This window comes from Salvelinus namaycush, unplaced genomic scaffold (assembly GCF_016432855.1).
Source record: "Salvelinus namaycush isolate Seneca unplaced genomic scaffold, SaNama_1.0 Scaffold910, whole genome shotgun sequence".
NCBI lineage: Eukaryota > Metazoa > Chordata > Actinopteri > Salmoniformes > Salmonidae > Salvelinus > Salvelinus namaycush.
In genome coordinates this window covers 58885-76123 of record NW_024061654.1, presented here as the reverse complement: position 1 = coordinate 76123, position 17239 = coordinate 58885, and the positions used below count along the sequence as shown (strand labels likewise).

At 44.4% G+C, this 17239-nt stretch overlaps 1 protein-coding gene across 1 annotated transcript in view; it reads right to left on the bottom strand.

Moving 5' to 3' along the window:
• Positions 1-17239, bottom strand: part of LOC120043429 (protein spire homolog 1-like) — a gene marked incomplete at its 3' end in the record, with an annotated part of 62721 nt that overhangs the window by 21492 nt on the left and 23990 nt on the right. Inside the window, exons 4-6 of the mRNA XM_038988011.1 lie at positions 16021-16146; positions 1276-1350; positions 730-894 (exon numbers count right to left, since the gene is read on the bottom strand). Of these exons, the coding sequence (XP_038843939.1) occupies positions 730-894; positions 1276-1350; positions 16021-16146 (366 nt within the window). The remainder of the gene's footprint in view (positions 1-729; positions 895-1275; positions 1351-16020; positions 16147-17239) is intronic.

The following is a 17239-nucleotide window of genomic DNA, read 5'->3' as shown; positions in this document are numbered from 1 at the left end:
GTCTGAATACTTACATAAATATTTATTTTTAATACATTTGTAAAAACCTGTTTTCTCTTTGTCATTATGGTGTATTGTGTGTCGATTGCTGAACTTTTTTTTTTTTTAGGAAGAACCGGTGTTGATGACCGGACCATATTGAAGATGTTCTCTTCTATAGGAGCAGTCAAAACCATCAGCATCCCTCAAGATCTGAACCGCAGCTCAGGTATTGGTACTGTTCTCACACCTTCACCTGTGTGTGTGTGGTGTGTGTGGTGATGTACAGTGTTGGACTTGAACGAGTGGAAATGTATTGTGTAGAATGATGAGGGAACACAATTATTTAAATCTATTTTAGAATAAGGCTGTAACGTAACAACATGTGGAAAAAGGGAAGGGGTCTGAATACTTTCCGAAGGCACTGGATGAAAAACATCAGGACCCAAAAACCATCTCAGAGTATAAATGCTGATCTAGGATCCAATCACGTTACTCGTCACACGCTTCGTAAACAGACTAACGGTTACATGACAATAGCATGAGCTCCTCCTGTCCATCCAATCTTATTTATTATGATCTGAAAGGCCAAACTGATCATAGAGCAGAAATCCAACGTTTTATGAATACGAGCTCAGAGACGTGGAACCAGGCTAACAGATGAAACCCTCCCTCATGATGACTTAAAAAAACAACATGAACATCTACCCCTTCCTTAAGATAATATTCTTCCATGTTTAAGTCCCTCACCATGACGTTCCGTAGTTTGTATCGTTTGAAGCGGATGTCATCCATCAGCATCTCGTAAGGCGTGAGCTGGAACTCTATAGGTAGAGGGCTGTACTGTCTCTCCTGGACCTTCTTCAGCTTGACCCCGTTACGCAGGTCACCCATCACCTGCATCCAGAACTTCGCCTGAGGGACATCAGCAGGGTTGGGGTTCATTTAATTTCTAATTCTAGTCAATTCAGAAAGTAAACCAAATTTCAATTCCACATTTTAGAGAATTGGAATGCAACTTTCAGTGTACTTCCTGAATTGAAATTGACCCCAACCACAGACAATAGTGTCAAGTATCAGACCTGTTCCTGTGTTGAGCGCATCTAGGTGCCAAGTATCAGACCTGTTCCTGTGTTGAGCGATAAGAGAATTATGGTTTTTCTTACCACACCGTCCGCAGTGTCGTCAGAAAGCGGATTTTTTTGGTTTTCAGGGATACAGTATTTTCAAGCTAACTTCCGTTTCCCCTTAAACTGACGCGGGGACTCCGCCCCCGCTACACTAGGTTCCTCTTACCCAGTCAGCGTTCTGTAGCTCGTTGACATCTCTGATTGGTTCCTCTCCAGTGTCTCGCTCCATCCGCCGCAGGTTCTACAAGGTACAGGGGGAAGACAGGAGAGTGTGAGAGGTTATATGTTTATTCTGCTGTGTTGCTACGCACTAGGGCTCTGGGTCAACACTAGAAGATCATGGGCAGTGTTATTTATCCGTTGTATGTCTGGCACACTTCTCAATCAATATGTTTTCATGTGATGAGGATGTCAGATATAGGTCTTGTTCAATCAGACAGTCCACATTGAACTTCTCAGTTGGGATAAAGCAATGTGGAACTAATGATGCCTTTTAAAATCTCTGTCAGCTTCTCACTACACTACTGGTGGTCACAGCAGAGCCCTACTGACTCTCTCAGGATATACTGTCCCAGTCGACACAGCCAGCTGGCTCTCTCAGGATATACTGTCCCAGTCGACACAGCCAGCTGGCTCTCTCAGGATATACTGTCCCAGTCTACACAGCCAGCTGGCTCTCTCAGGATATACTGTCCCAGTCTACACAGCCAGCTGGCTCTCTCAGGATATACTGTCCCAGTCTACACAGCCAGCTGGCTCTCTCAGGATATACTGTCCCAGTCTACACAGCCAGCTGGCTCTCTCAGGATATACTGTCCCAGTCTACACAGCCAGCTGGCTCTCTCAGGATATACTGTCCCAGTCTACACAGCCAGCTGGCTCTCTCAGGATATACTGTGGAGACAGGATTAAAGAACTCTGGGAAAAAGGTAATGGTGTACGTCATGGTTAACTACTCATGGTGCGATTGTGGTAGCGAACACGAACTCAAGTCCTTTTGTTTAATCAACCTAGAATACCTCCATCAAATGCCGACCACATTACCTCCCGAGAGAGTTATCTTCGGTCACCGTCATAGCAGAGTATATTCTTCCTGAAGCCGATACCACGAAGGCGCTCAAGGAAACACACACTAGATTTTGTTCAAACTGGAAAGCGCATAACCTGAGGCCACATTTCTTGTAACTGTGGACATTAAAAAAGCTAATCTGAATAATATGCTACCAAAGTTTTACTAACACATTGCCTGCGCTACTCGCGCATCAAAAACTCAATTGCTTCTCGCCCCCCCCCCCCCCCTTCTGCAAATCAGATCACGCCTCCATTCCGTCTCTCTCTTCCTACAGGCAGAAACTAAAGAAGGAAGTACCTGTTGTCATGACGTTGGCCTGTTGGTGAGGTTTATGACCCCCATAAATAACTTTCCCCCTTATCGATCTCTCTCTCTACTCTACAGAGTGACTCTTGGAAAGCCCTTTGTTAACATAGAGAGTCTGAAAACATCAAAAGGGTGGGGACCAGAACCATATTTCGTTAATCCAACCGGTTGAAAATATGCGTTGGTACTTAATGAATATGATCTCAGATCAGTTGTCATCTGAGACATGATTACTGATGATAGGACGACATAAACTGTATCTGGGAAAGTCTACACATTCTAGTTATGAGATTCACATGGAATTGTTGTGCAATTTAAATGTATATGAAACTATTTGTGAAAAGATGAAATGTAATTTTAGCTTCTAAAATGAGAGAATTGTTTCCATAAGGTAAACTCCACTCACTCAGTGGCCCCGCCCAAGTGGCCCCGCCCAAGTGAACAGACATTGGTTGTGAACTATGAAACACTCCCTTCTCTCCCTACTACATCAGCCCTTTACGAAAATGTAACATTTGTGTTCCCGAGGACGTGAGGACAACAGTCCAGACGTTAAAAGGGCTAATATCAAACTACAGAACTAAGCCAACTTCAGCGTGAGCTCAAAGTATGACAACTTGGTATGAACTTTGAACTCTTATTCAATAAAGAAGTGATACCTTTTTTTTTTTTTTTTTTTTGGGGTGGATCAGCTTAATATTGCGGAAAGAATGTTGCTTCCAATGTAATTGTCTGCATCATTTCCAATCCCCCATATTTTTTTGGGTAAATATATATATCCATACACGCATGCATACATATATACATATATACATACACATACCTATATAGACATACATACTTTTTTAAAGAATATACCTTTATTATTATTCCCCGCAACCCTACCACCGCTCCCCCAATTGGAGTAAACTAATAAACACTTCTGCTTTTACCTTCAATTTATACATCTTATACCTATTTTACAGACACAGACTACTTTATAATAGTTCTCTCTTGTTTGTTCTTAGTCCTTCCTCTATTTCTGTTGTCCATCCAATTTTATTTCCACTTGTAACTGTGCTATTTCACAAAAGCTCCGCACCTATACACATTTCACAGATCCCGTATGCCCTACATTGTTTATCTTGTTATTAGTCCCACCCTTCAGTTCCACTCAACCCTTCCCATCTATCTTCCAACATCATCCATTTCGGATTTTTATTTGCCATATATTTTTCAACTGTGCTGTGATGCTTCACAAAAGATTTGAACCTTCCTATTCTCATAGCTTCTACAGATTGTAAATTAAAAATAAACATTTTTGCTAAAATAATTATTATATTATTGATTGATTGACTATGGCTTTTCAAATCCCCCAGTATTGCTATCTGTAGCGTTAGTTCTAGGCAAATGTTGCAATTCTTCAGCCATTCCTGGACCTGTGACCAAAAACGAGCTACATATGGACAATACCAAAATAAATGATCTAATGACTCTGCCTCCTCACAACAGAATCTGCAGAACTGGGAAGATTGTATACCCCATATATATAACATTCTATTAGTTGCAAGAATTTTGTACAGTAATTTAAATTGAAAAATTCGAAGTTTTGAATCCGGCGTTGTTTTGCGTATCAATTCATAAACCATGTGCAATGGAATGGGTACATCGAAAATCTCTTCCCAACTATTTTGCAATTTATATGGCACAGCTGTCAGTTTTTTGGTCCTTAAATGAAATTGGTATATGTTTTTATTTATCACACTTTTCTTTAACCATTTATGTTCTTTAATACAGGGCCGACATACAAGTTCCTTACTTTTTTCCCCTTCTACTTGCCTCTTCCATTTTTGTGGTAATGCTGCAATTAATTGGTTGTAATTTTGGGTAGAGCAGACATTTCCATATGTCTGTGTTAGCTGCATGTGTGACATAACTCCACCAGTCCTATTTATGATATCATTCACAAAAATTATACCTTTTTTAAACATTTCTTCGATAAATACAGTTTTTTTATCAATTACTATATTTGAATTTAACCACAATATTTGTTGTACTATTTGTTCCGTCCTTTCAGGTGGATTAAACTGAAATTGCAACCAACTTTCTAGGGCTTGTTTAAAAAATAAGGATATTTTGGAGATTATTTCCTTTTCAAACAACCGAAAGTGAGCAGGTGTAATCTGAATAAAGGGAAAAAGGCCCTTCTTGAACATAGGATGAGACATTCGTACCAATTTACTAGAGAACCAGTTTGGATTTAAGTATAACTTTTGTATGACTGATGCCTTTAGTGAGAGGTCTAATGCTTTAATATTTAATAATTTCTGCCCTCCGAATTCATATTCGTTATATAAATAGGCCCTTTTAATTTTATCTGGCTTGCCGTTCCAAATAAAATGGAATATTTTTTGTTCATATAATTTAAAAAGCAGGTCACTAGGTGTAGGCAAAACCATAAGCAAATAGGTAAACTGTGATATGACTAAAGAGTTAATCAGGGTGATTTTTCCACAAATAGACAAGTATTTTCCTTTCCATGGTAGCAAGATCTTATCTATTTTTGCTAACTTTCTATAAAAATTTATTGGAGTGAGATCATTTCTTTCTTTTGGGATTTTTATACCGAGTATGTCCACATCTCCGTCAGACCATTTAATTGGTAAACTACATGGCAATATAAAATGTGTATTTTTTAGTGATCCAATACGTAATATGGTACATTTATCATAATTTGGTTTTAATCCAGAGAGGATAGCAAAAGTATCTAGATCCTCTAAGAGGCCGTGGAGAGATTCTAGTTGTGGTTTTAAAAGAAAACATGAATCATCAGCGTACAATGACACCTTAGTTTTTAAGCCACGGATTTCTAATCCATTAATATTAATGTTTGATCTAATTTTAACAGCTAACATTTCGATGGCAATAATAAATAGATATGCCGATAGTGGACAACCTTGTTTTACTCCTCTAGATAGTTTAAAACTTTCTGAGATGTAGCCATTATTTACTATTTTACACCTAGGGTTACTATACATAATTTTAACCCATTTTATAAGAGATTCCCCAAAATTGAAATATTCTAGGCATTTATATATAAACTCCAGTCGTACTTTATCAAAAGCCTTTTCAAAATCAGCTATGAAAACCAGACCTGGTGTCCCCGATATTTCATAGTGTTCTATTGTTTCCAGTACTTGCCTTATATTATCTCCAATGTATCGTCCATGTAAAAAACCTGTCTGATTAGGATGAATAATATCTGACAAAACTTTTTTTATTCTATGCGCCAAGCATTTTGCTAGGATTTTTGCATCACAACACTGAAGTGTAAGAGGTCTCCAATTTTTTAATTGGACTGGATCTTTATATATACCACTTGGGTCCTGTTTCAGTAATAACGATATCAGACCTTCTTGTTGCGTGTCTGATAATCTACCATTTATATAGGAGTGGTTAAAACAAGCTAATAATGGCCCTTTGAGTATATCAAAAAAAGTTTTGTATACTTCCACTGGTATGCCATCCAGCCCTGGAGTTTTCCCATCCTTAAAGGCCCCAATTGCATCAAGCAGTTCCTCCTCTGTAATTTGGCCTTCACATGAGTCTTTCTGTACAGATGTTAATTTTACATTATTAATAGGAAAAAAATCCATACAATTAGTTTCAGTTAGTGGAGATGGAGGAGCCTGAAACGAAAACATATTCTTAAAGTACTTTACTTCCTCTTTCAAAATATCATTTGGTGAATCATGCGTGACTCCATCATTTGTAACAAGTTTTAATACATTTTTTTTGGTAGCATTTCTATATTGAAGATTGAAAAAGAATTTGGTGCATTTTTCCCCATATTCCATCCAGTTCGCTTTATTTTTATAATATATTACACTGGATCTTTCTTGAATAAGTTCCTCCATTTCTTTTTGTTTTTCCTCTAACTTATTCTGTGCCTCTATGGTACCGTTTTTATTGCTATCTAACTGTACTGTTAGTCCTTCAATTTCCTTTGTTAATATGGACTCTTTTGATCTAAATTCCCTTTGTTTTATAGATGAGTACTGAATTGCATGGCCTCTAAAGGCACACTTAAAAGTGTCCCATACAATAAGGGGATCTGCTGTACCTATGTTATGTCTGAAAAAGTCAGTTATAAAATCTTCTGTCCTAGTTCTAAACAATTTATCATCTAGTAGACTTTGATTAAATTTCCAATATCCTCGCCCACGTGGAAATTCTGTAAGAGAAATATATATGCCAATTATGTGATGATCCGACCGCATTCTGTCCCCTATCAACACTTTTTTAACTTTTGGTGCCAGAGAGAATGGTATAAGAAAGTAGTCAAGACGACTAGCTTGATTCAGCCTCCGCCATGTATATCTCACTAAATCAGGGTATTTAAGTCTCCATATATCCACTAATTCCAATATATCCATGACATTCATGATTTCCTTAAGTGCCTGAGGGTGATAGTTTGTAGTGTGATTTCCTTTCCGGTCTATAGAGGTATTTAAGACCGTATTAAAATCTCCCACTATAATAATAGAGTCTAGTGTTGCTTGTAGAGTTGATAAATTCTTATATATATTTTCAAAGAAGCTTGGATCATCATTATTCGGACCGTATAGGTTAACAAGCCATATTTGTTTATTGTCCAATAACATATTTAAAATAATCCATCTACCTTGAGGATCTGTTTGGACAATTTGCACATTTGGATCAAAATTATTGTTAATTAAAACCATCACCCCTTTTGAATTTCTTTGCCCATGGGAGAAATATATTTTGCCCCCCCAGTTCTTTTTCCACAAAACTTCATCTAAAACTGTTGAATGGGTTTCCTGTAAACAATAGATATTATAATCCTTCTCTTTTAGCCAGGTAAATACTGATCGTCTTTTCTTATTATCTGCTAAGCCATTACAATTGTAACTGGCTATACTTATTTCACCACTTACCATAATGAGACACACCTTTCATTCTTTTAATCAGAATATATTTTTGTAAACGTACTATTAAAAAGTAACATAATGATTGAGTGTCTATATAGTTGTACCATGATATTTGCATTTCTACTAAGTAAACCTCCAATTGGTCCCTACTATTCCACCCGCTAAAAGGCCTCATCTCGAGATGGCTTGTCATCCCAATGCCCGGTAGACCACCCTCGACCCCCTGTATCCCATAGCCCTGAACTGACTGGGATCCATTCTTTGAAAAGAGCATACAGTGCCATTTACCGAATTGAAGAAGATCAATTACCATATGCATTTCCATTGCCCTCACCTCGATTTGTATTATATATATCTGTGGATCATCCTCTATTGTCCCTAACATCTTTTACTTCTTCCTTCGCAACAGTTGTGGGATACACACATACACCCACACACACTCAGCCCTTACCCCCACACAACCATAAGCTCACTTTCTCAACAATTGCACCATCCCAGAGCCCAACTCAAGATGGGTCATGATTTACAAATGCACTTGCAGCTGCAGCTGCATGAGAAGGCCTGCAAGACCGCACAAAAAATTAGCAAAAATTGAGAGATTTATTTACCATTGTCATATCCTAGATAATGGAGGTCAAATGTACACCTTATTCCTGAAACACCCACAATACGGCCACCCGTCATGACCATGTCCCCACGCATCTCCATGCAGTCCGACTTTGATTTTGTGCCGCCAGGGCCACAATAATATACCCCCTCTCTGAATGTCCGAGTGTGACCCCCTCCCCATGGGTTACTGCAGCTAGTGTTGCCAGCACTGCCACTGCCTGGGTGGGGGCACCCCACCGGAATCCCCACCGGCTAGGTACAAGGTCGTCAAGGTTCTCATTAGCAGCTTTGAGAATTTCCTTGTATATTATGCTCTCCCTTTATGGGGCTTTGGCTTTGCAGGACCAACCCTGCCAAGCAGGCTCAGAATCTTGAGGGGGCAGTGCTGCTCTTGGTCTCTGACCTCATTTTAGCTGCATACAGACCGCTTACAGCGGGCACATAAAACAGTTAGGGACTTCTCCTTAGTATCTGGGTCATTCAGGTGGGTGTCTAGGGTATAGTGCCATGGACCGTACCATTAAAATAGGATAATAAATAATTAGATATAACCTATAAAAAAATAAATAAAAAATGTAGTTCTCCATGATAGGACAACAAACAAATAAGCCGTATAATTCACCACAAAGGTGCATCCATCATCTGAACAACATTGAAAGCCCTCTCATACCCGGCCCACAGCAATACATTGGCTCTGGGATATGCAACCATTTCATTACTCACTCACTCAACTTTCCAAACACAACAAACAAAACAAAAAACAAACACAAACCATACCATCCACACATACTGTGCCCTCTGTTCACCTAGCCCCCATCTTCACTATGTTGAATTAGTGCTTGTGTGTTCAATCAGCCATATGTGAAGATTTATAGAAAAGCCATATTTTTCATTGTATTGTTACAATCAGTAACCGGGCCTGAATTGTGTTTATTTCCCTCGTCTATGAGAACTCTGCAATTTCTAAAATAACCATGGAGTAGTCTTTGTGTCTCTGAACAACTGGTTATCAATACATAGTTTATCAACGACGAGAGCTACTCGTTTCGCTTTTAATCCATTTTCTTTGAAAATTGGACACAGAACTTTGCGCCGCTCTGCAACCTCCTTCGGAAACCGATCATCCATGCCAACCTTGGTCCCAGCAAGTCTTTTACCCAGGCTTCCAACCACTATTTCATCTTTAAATGAAGCAAACTTGGCAACGATTGGGCGTTCGTACCTCTGCCCTCTCTGTCCGAAGCGGTGAACGCGCCCAAGCTGGACCCTGTCGACAACTTCGCGTGGAATCTGAAGCGCTGCAAGGAGGAACTCTCTAACTATAGATTCAGGAACCTCTCCTTCCTTTTCTTGGATACCCGCAAGCACCAAATTCTCTCCCATGGATCTAGTTTGTATGTCCAGCAAGGTCCCCTTCAGAACGGCGCTCTCCCTTTTAATTCCATTCACCTCGGTTTCAATCCCATTGACCGTCCCCCTCAGCGCGTGTGTTTGCCTCTCCAATGTCGCAGCCTTTTCATCACTCATCTCCAGGCTTGCCTTCAACTCTTTTATATCCTTACTAACCAATTCAAGTATACCCAGTTTGTCATTCATTGATTCCAACAGATCGGTCTCGACCTTCACCATTCCCGGTGGTGAGAATATCAAGTCATCAGTGTCTGTAGAAGAGTCACGTTTTCGTTTTGTAATCGGTTCCCCTGTCCCACTCTCCGTCATGCTTGGTTGTTGCCCGTCCTCGCAATATTTGTCGATAAATGTCTCTAGTTTCAGGATTTGTTTTGTGTCACTGTCCAGATTGAAGGCTATCACTCACCAGATTAAGCAGTGCTAATATTCTAGTCCAATTCAGCAGATATTTCGAATATTATGTTCTATCTTGAGGTGCTCCACATAAATCCCTTCAGTCCGCCATTACCCTTACGTTACCTTTACGTCATACGTCAGCTTCGTCAGCTCACAAAAAAAAAAAAAAAAAAAAAAAAGAAGTGATACCTCCTAGGCGTTGAGGTAGCAGCAGACTTGAACCCAGAGAACAATGGGAGAAACTCCCCAAATACAGGTGTGCCAAGCTTGTAGCGTCATACCCAATAAGAATCGAGGCTGTTATCTCTGCAAAAAGGCGCTTCAACAATGAACTGAGTTAAACCGTCTAAAGTAGTACGTAAATGTAATAATTGTTCTGTCATTAAGGGGTATTGTGTGTACACCGATTATTTAAAATGTTTTATCCGTTGTAGAATAAGTCTGTAACGTAACAAAATGTGGAAGTAGTATGTACTGTATTCTAGTGAAATCCATCCTATTTCAACTATTGCTGTAAATACTATTCTATGCAAGTATTCTTAAGATATACTAGACAATAAAAACTCAGATTTTTACTATTTTCTACATTGTAGAATAATAGTGAAGACATCAAAACTATGAAATAACACATTTTTTACTGTAAAAAAATAATGACAAAACTTAGTGTGAGTGTAGGCCTTAATGTACCATGCACTCATTTCTCCCTCCTCTGGTGGGAATATGGTCGATCACTTTGGGCCAAAGTAGTCATGTAGTAACCAAAAAAAGTGTTATTATATTTATGTAGAAATGTAGAAAATAGTACAAATAATAAAAAAAATCTTAAATGAGTACCGGTAGGTGTTCTTAAACTTTTGACCGGTAGTGTACACACACACACTTTGACATTGCTCATCCTAACATTTATTAATTCCATTATTTTTGTTTTTAGATGTGTGTATTTCTGTTTATTGTTAGATATATTACTGCACTGTTGGAGCTAGGGGCTTCCACTACACCTGGAGTAACATCTGTTGAATAGGGAGGTACGGGATGGCGGGAGAGAGAGGAGGGGAGGGATGGCGGGAGAGAGAGGAGGGGAGGGATGGCGGTAGGAGTGAGAGAGGGGAGGGGAGGTAAGGGATGGTGGGAGAGAGAGAAAGAGGGGAGGGGAGGTAAGGGATGGTGGGAGAGAGAGAAAGAGGGGAGGGGAGGTAAGGGATGGTGGTAGGAGAGAGAGAGAGAGACGGGAGGTAAGGGATGGTGGTAGGAGAGAGAGAGGGAGAGGAGGTAAGGGATGGTGGTAGGAGAGAGAGAGGGAGAGGAGGTAAGGGATGGTGGTAGGAGAGAGAGAGGGAGAGGAGGTAAGGGATGGTGGTAGGAGAGAGAGAGAGAGAGAGGAGGTAAGGGATGGTGGTAGGAGAGAGAGAGAGAGAGAGGAGGTAAGGGATGGTGGTAGGAGAGAGAGAGAGAGAGAGGAGGTAAGGGATGGTGGTAGGAGAGAGAGAGAGAGAGAGAGAGGAGGTAAGGGATGGTGGTAGGAGAGAGAGAGAGGGAGAGGAGGTAAGGGATGGTGGTAGGAGAGAGAGAGAGGGAGAGGAGGTAAGGGATGGTGGTAGGAGAGAGAGAGAGGGAGAGGAGGTAAGGGATGGTGGTAGGAGAGAGAGAGAGGGAGAGGAGGTAAGGGATGGTGGTAGGAGAGAGAGAGAGAGAGGAGGTAAGGGATGGTGGTAGGAGAGAGAGAGAGAGAGAGGAGGTAAGGGATGGTGGTAGGAGAGAGAGAGAGAGGAGGTAAGGGATGGTGGTAGGAGAGAGAGAGAGAGAGGAGGTAAGGGATGGTGGTAGGAGAGAGAGAGAGAGAGGAGGTAAGGGATGGTGGTAGGAGAGAGAGGTGGTAAGGGATGGTGGTAGGAGAGAGAGAGAGGGAGAGGAGGTAAGGGATGGTGGTAGGAGAGAGAGAGAGGGAGAGGAGGTAAGGGATGGTGGTAGGAGAGAGAGAGAGGGAGAGGAGGTAAGGGATGGTGGTAGGAGAGAGAGGGAGGGAGAGGAGGTAAGGGATGGTGGTAGGAGTGAGAGAGGGAGAGAGGAGGTAAGGGATGGTGGTAGGAGAGAGAGAGGGAGAGGAGGTAAGGGATGGTGGTAGGAGAGAGAGAGGGAGAGGAGGTAAGGGATGGTGGTAGGAGAGAGAGAGGGAGAGGAGGTAAGGGATGGTGGTAGGAGAGAGAGAGGGAGAGGAGGTAAGGGATGGTGGTAGCAGAGAGAGAGGGAGAGGAGGTAAGGGATGGTGGTAGCAGAGAGAGAGAGAGAGAGAGGAGGTAAGGGATGGTAGCAGAGAGAGAGAGAGAGAGAGGAGGTAAGGGATGGTGGTAGGAGAGAGAGGGAGAGGAGGTAAGGGATGGTGGTAGGAGAGAGAGAGGGAGAGGAGGTAAGGGATGGTGGTAGGAGAGAGAGAGGGAGAGGAGGTAAGGGATGGTGGTAGCAGAGAGAGAGGGAGAGGAGGTAAGGGATGGTGGTAGCAGAGAGAGAGGGAGAGGAGGTAAGGGATGGTGGTAGGAGAGAGAGAGAGAGAGGAGGTAAGGGATGGTGGTAGGAGAGAGAGAGAGAGAGAGGAGGTAAGGGATGGTGGTAGGAGAGAGAGAGAGAGAGGAGGTAAGGGATGGTGGTAGGAGAGAGAGAGAGGGAGAGGAGGTAAGGGATGGTGGTAGGAGAGAGAGAGAGGGAGAGGAGGTAAGGGATGGTGGTAGGAGAGAGAGAGAGGGAGAGGAGGTAAGGGATGGTGGTAGGAGAGAGAGAGAGGGAGAGGAGGTAAGGGATGGTGGTAGGAGAGAGAGAGAGGGAGAGGAGGTAAGGGATGGTGGTAGGAGAGAGAGAGAGAGGAGGTAAGGGATGGTGGTAGGAGAGAGAGAGAGAGAGGAGGTAAGGGATGGTGGTAGGAGAGAGAGAGAGAGAGGAGGTAAGGGATGGTGGTAGGAGAGAGAGGGAGAGGAGGTAAGGGATGGTGGTAGCAGAGAGAGGGAGAGGAGGTAAGGGATGGTGGTAGGAGAGAGAGGTGGTAAGGGATGGTGGTAGGAGAGAGAGAGAGGGAGAGGAGGTAAGGGATGGTGGTAGGAGAGAGAGAGAGGGAGAGGAGGTAAGGGATGGTGGTAGGAGAGAGAGAGAGGGAGAGGAGGTAAGGGATGGTGGTAGGAGAGAGAGGGAGGGAGAGGAGGTAAGGGATGGTGGTAGGAGAGAGAGGGAGAGGAGGTAAGGGATGGTGGTAGGAGTGAGAGAGGGAGAGGAGGTAAGGGATGGTGGTAGGAGAGAGAGAGGGAGAGGAGGTAAGGGATGGTGGTAGGAGAGAGAGAGGGAGAGGAGGTAAGGGATGGTGGTAGCAGAGAGAGAGAGAGAGAGAGGAGGTAAGGGATGGTAGCAGAGAGAGAGAGAGAGAGAGAGGAGGTAAGGGATGGTAGCAGAGAGAGAGAGAGAGAGAGAGGAGGTAAGGGATGGTGGTAGGAGAGAGAGGGAGAGGAGGTAAGGGATGGTGGTAGGAGAGAGAGAGGGAGAGGAGGTAAGGGATGGTGGTAGGAGAGAGAGAGGGAGAGGAGGTAAGGGATGGTGGTAGCAGAGAGAGAGGGAGAGGAGGTAAGGGATGGTGGTAGCAGAGAGAGAGGGAGAGGAGGTAAGGGATGGTGGTAGCAGAGAGAGAGGGAGAGGAGGTCAGGGATGGTGGTAGCAGAGAGAGGGAGAGGAGGTAAGGGATGGTGGTAGGAGAGAGAGGAGGTAAGGGACGGTGGTAGGAGAGAGAGAGGGAGAGGAGGTAAGTGACGGTGGTAGGAGAGAGAGAGGGAGAGGAGGTAAGGGACGGTGGTAGGAGAGAGAGAGGGAGAGGAGGTAAGGGACGGTGATAGGAGAGAGAGAGGGAGAGGAGGTAAGGGACGGTGGTAGCAGAGAGAGAGGGAGAGGAGGTAAGGGATGGTGGTAGCAGAGAGAGAGGGAGAGGAGGTAAGGGATGGTGGTAGGAGAGAGAGAGGGAGAGGAGGTAAGGGATGGTGGTAGGAGAGAGAGAGGGAGAGGAGGTAAGGGATGGTGGTAGGAGAGAGAGAGGGAGAGGAGGTAAGGGATGGTGGTAGGAGAGAGAGAGGGAGAGGAGGTAAGGGATGGTGGTAGGAGAGAGAGAGGGAGAGGAGGTAAGGGATGGTGGTAGGAGAGAGAGAGGGAGAGGAGGTAAGGGATGGTGGTAGGAGAGAGAGAGGGAGAGGAGGTAAGGGATGGTGGTAGGAGAGAGAGAGGGAGAGGAGGTAAGGGATGGTGGTAGGAGAGAGAGAGAGAGAGGAGGTAAGGGATGGTGGTAGGAGAGAGAGAGAGAGAGAGAGGAGGTAAGGGATGGTGGTAGGAGAGAGAGGGGAGGTAAGGGATGGTGGTAGGAGTGAGGGAGAGGTGGTAAGGGATGGTGGTAGGAGAGAGAGAGAGGGAGAGGAGGTAAGGGATGGTGGTAGGAGAGAGAGAGGGAGAGGAGGTCAGGGATGGTGGTAGGAGAGCGAGGGAGAGGAGGTAAGGGATGGTGGTAGGAGAGAGAGGGAGAGGAGGTAAGGGATGGTGGTAGGAGAGAGAGAGAGAGAGAGAGAGAGGAGGTAAGGGATGGTGGTAGGAGAGAGAGAGAGGGGAGGTAAGGGATGGTGGTAGGAGAGAGAGAGGGAGAGGAGGTAAGGGATGGTGGTAGGAGAGAGGGAGAGGGGAGGTAAGGGATGGTGGTAGGAGAGAGAGAGGGAGGAGGTAAGGGATGGTGGTAGGAGAGAGAGAGGGAGGAGGTAAGGGATGGTGGTAGGAGTGAGGGAGAGGAGGTAAGGGATGGTGGTAGGAGAGAGAGAGGGAGGAGGTAAGGGATGGTGGTAGGAGAGAGAGTGAGAGGAGGTAAGGGATGGTGGTAGGAGAGAGAGAGAGAGAGGAGGTAAGGGATGGTGGTAGGAGAGAGAGAGGGAGGAGGTAAGGGATGGTGGTAGGAGAGAGAGAGGGAGAGGAGGTAAGGGATGGTGGTAGGAGAGAGAGAGAGAGAGGAGGTAAGGGATGGTGGTAGGAGAGAGAGGGAGAGGAGGTAAGGGATGGTGGTAGGAGAGAGAGAGGGAGAGGAGGTAAGGGATGGTGGTAGGAGAGAGAGAGGGAGGAGGTAAGGGATGGTGGTAGGAGAGAGAGAGGGAGAGGAGGTAAGGGATGGTGGTAGGAGAGAGAGAGAGAGAGAGGAGGTAAGGGATGGTGGTAGGAGTGAGGGAGAGGGGAAGAGATGTAAGGTAAAGGAGGAGACCGTAGTAGCTTAATCCTACTGGAGTCAGAGCAGCCAGGTTATTAATTGTTTTGGGAAAGAAGAGGAAGCCACTGTAGAATATTTAGATACAGCACGGAGACCTCCCAGTGTCCTTTGCCTCACTGACCCAGTTAAACCAGTCAGTCCCCTGCTGTCATCCCATCACGCCTAGGGCTTCCCTCTGACTGGCTGCTCACAGTGCGGTGGACTCGACCCCGTTGAAACGCTCCCTTGTGAATCATTAATCTGTTGAAACTCTGAAGTAAATCATTAATCTCCTGACTGAGTGAATTAGTGTTACTGGTCTAGCAGTAAGTAGGCTAGTGAATTAGTGTTACTGGTCTAGCAGTAAGTAGGCTAGTGAATTAGTGTTACTGGTCTAGCAGTAAGTAGGCTAGTGAATTAGTGTTACTGGTCTAGCAGTAAGTAGGCTAGTGAATTAGTGTTACTGGTCTAGCAGTAAGTAGGCTAGTGAATTAGTGTTACTGGTCTAGCAGTAATAATGGTCCAGGAACCCTTCTGAATAGGCTGAAACCTGGACAGTGCTTTCTGAATATGGATAAACTGACAACACCAAGCAGCTGGGTCTCCTTTTGGAGATGTGCCATAATATGGGACCATTCTAGCTAATTGATCATTATGTCAAACTGATCAGCTGAGTCAGGGGCCTCTCCAACACACATTATATCAAACTGATCAGCTGCTGCTGAGTCAGGAGCCTCACCTCTAGTGATTGGGTGAATAAACGTGTCAGGAGCCTCATCTCTTTAGTGATTGGGTGAATAAACGTGTCAGGAGCCTCATCTCTTTAGTGATTGGGTGAATAAACAAGTCAGGGGCCTCATCTCTTTAGTGATTGGGTGAATAAACGTGTCAGGGGCCTCATCTCTTTAGTGATTGGGTGAATAAACGTGTCAGGGGCGTTCTCACCTCTTTGGCACTCCTGATCTTCTCCAGGAAGGTGCGTAGCTCTCTGGTCTCGGCGTAGAGCGCCCGACACACAGCCTGGTAGTGGTTAGGGGCATCAGAGGGGCTGGCCAGGTGGGACGTACACAGCTGGGAGAATGAGGGACGGAGGACAAAGTCATACACTGATAATTTAATGTATACACAGATCATTATCATTAGAGGAAGGAGCTTGAGAAGACAGCCCAAAACAGAGTGTGACGGAGAGAGGTTGTTGATGGATGATGTTCCCTGGCCCGGTCCCAGACCTGTAGTCTCCTCCTGTAGCCCGGTCCCAGACCTGCAGTCTCCTCCTGTAGCCCGGTCCCAGACCTGTAGTCTCCTCCTGTAGCATGCTCCTATAGTCTTCTCCTATAGCCTGGTCCCAGATCTGTAGTCTCCTCCAATAACCTGGTCCCATAGCCCGGTCCCATAGCCTGGTCCTATAGCCCGATCCTAGATCTGTAGTCTCCTCCTATAGCCCGGTCCCAGATCTGTAGTCTCCTCCTATAGCCCGGTCCCAGATCTGTAGTCTCCTCCTATAGCCCGGTCCCAGATCTGTAGTCTCCTCCTATAGCCCGGTCCCAGATCTGTAGTCTCCTCCTATAGCCCGGTCCCAGACCTGTAGTCTCCTCCTATAGCCCGGTCCCAGATCTGTAGTCTCCTCCTATAGCCTGGTCCCAGATCTTGCCTACTCAATTGCTCATTGTAAAGCCTAACAAACAGTTTGGCATGACAGCACAATGGACTGGCACCCAGGCTCGTAATTAGTTCCCCTCCCTTCTGTAATGAGTCAGGCAGCCAGACTAGTACAGGTACCTATAGTGGATACAGTCAGACTAGTACAGGTACCTATAGTGGATACAGTCAGACTAGTACAGGTACCTATAGTGGACACAGTCAGACTAGTACAGGTACCTATAGTGGACACAGTCAGACTAGTACAGGTACCTATAGTGGACACAGTCAGACTAGTACCGTTACAGGTAACTATAGTGGATACAGTCAGACTAGTACCGTTACAGGTAACTATAGTGGATACAGTCAGACTAGTACCGTTACAGGTAACTATAGTGGATACAGTCAGACTAGTACCGTTACAGGTAACTATAGTGGATACAGTCAGACTAGTACCGTTACAGGTAACTATAGTGGATACAGTCAGACTAGTACCGTTACAGGTAACTATAGTGGATACAGTCAG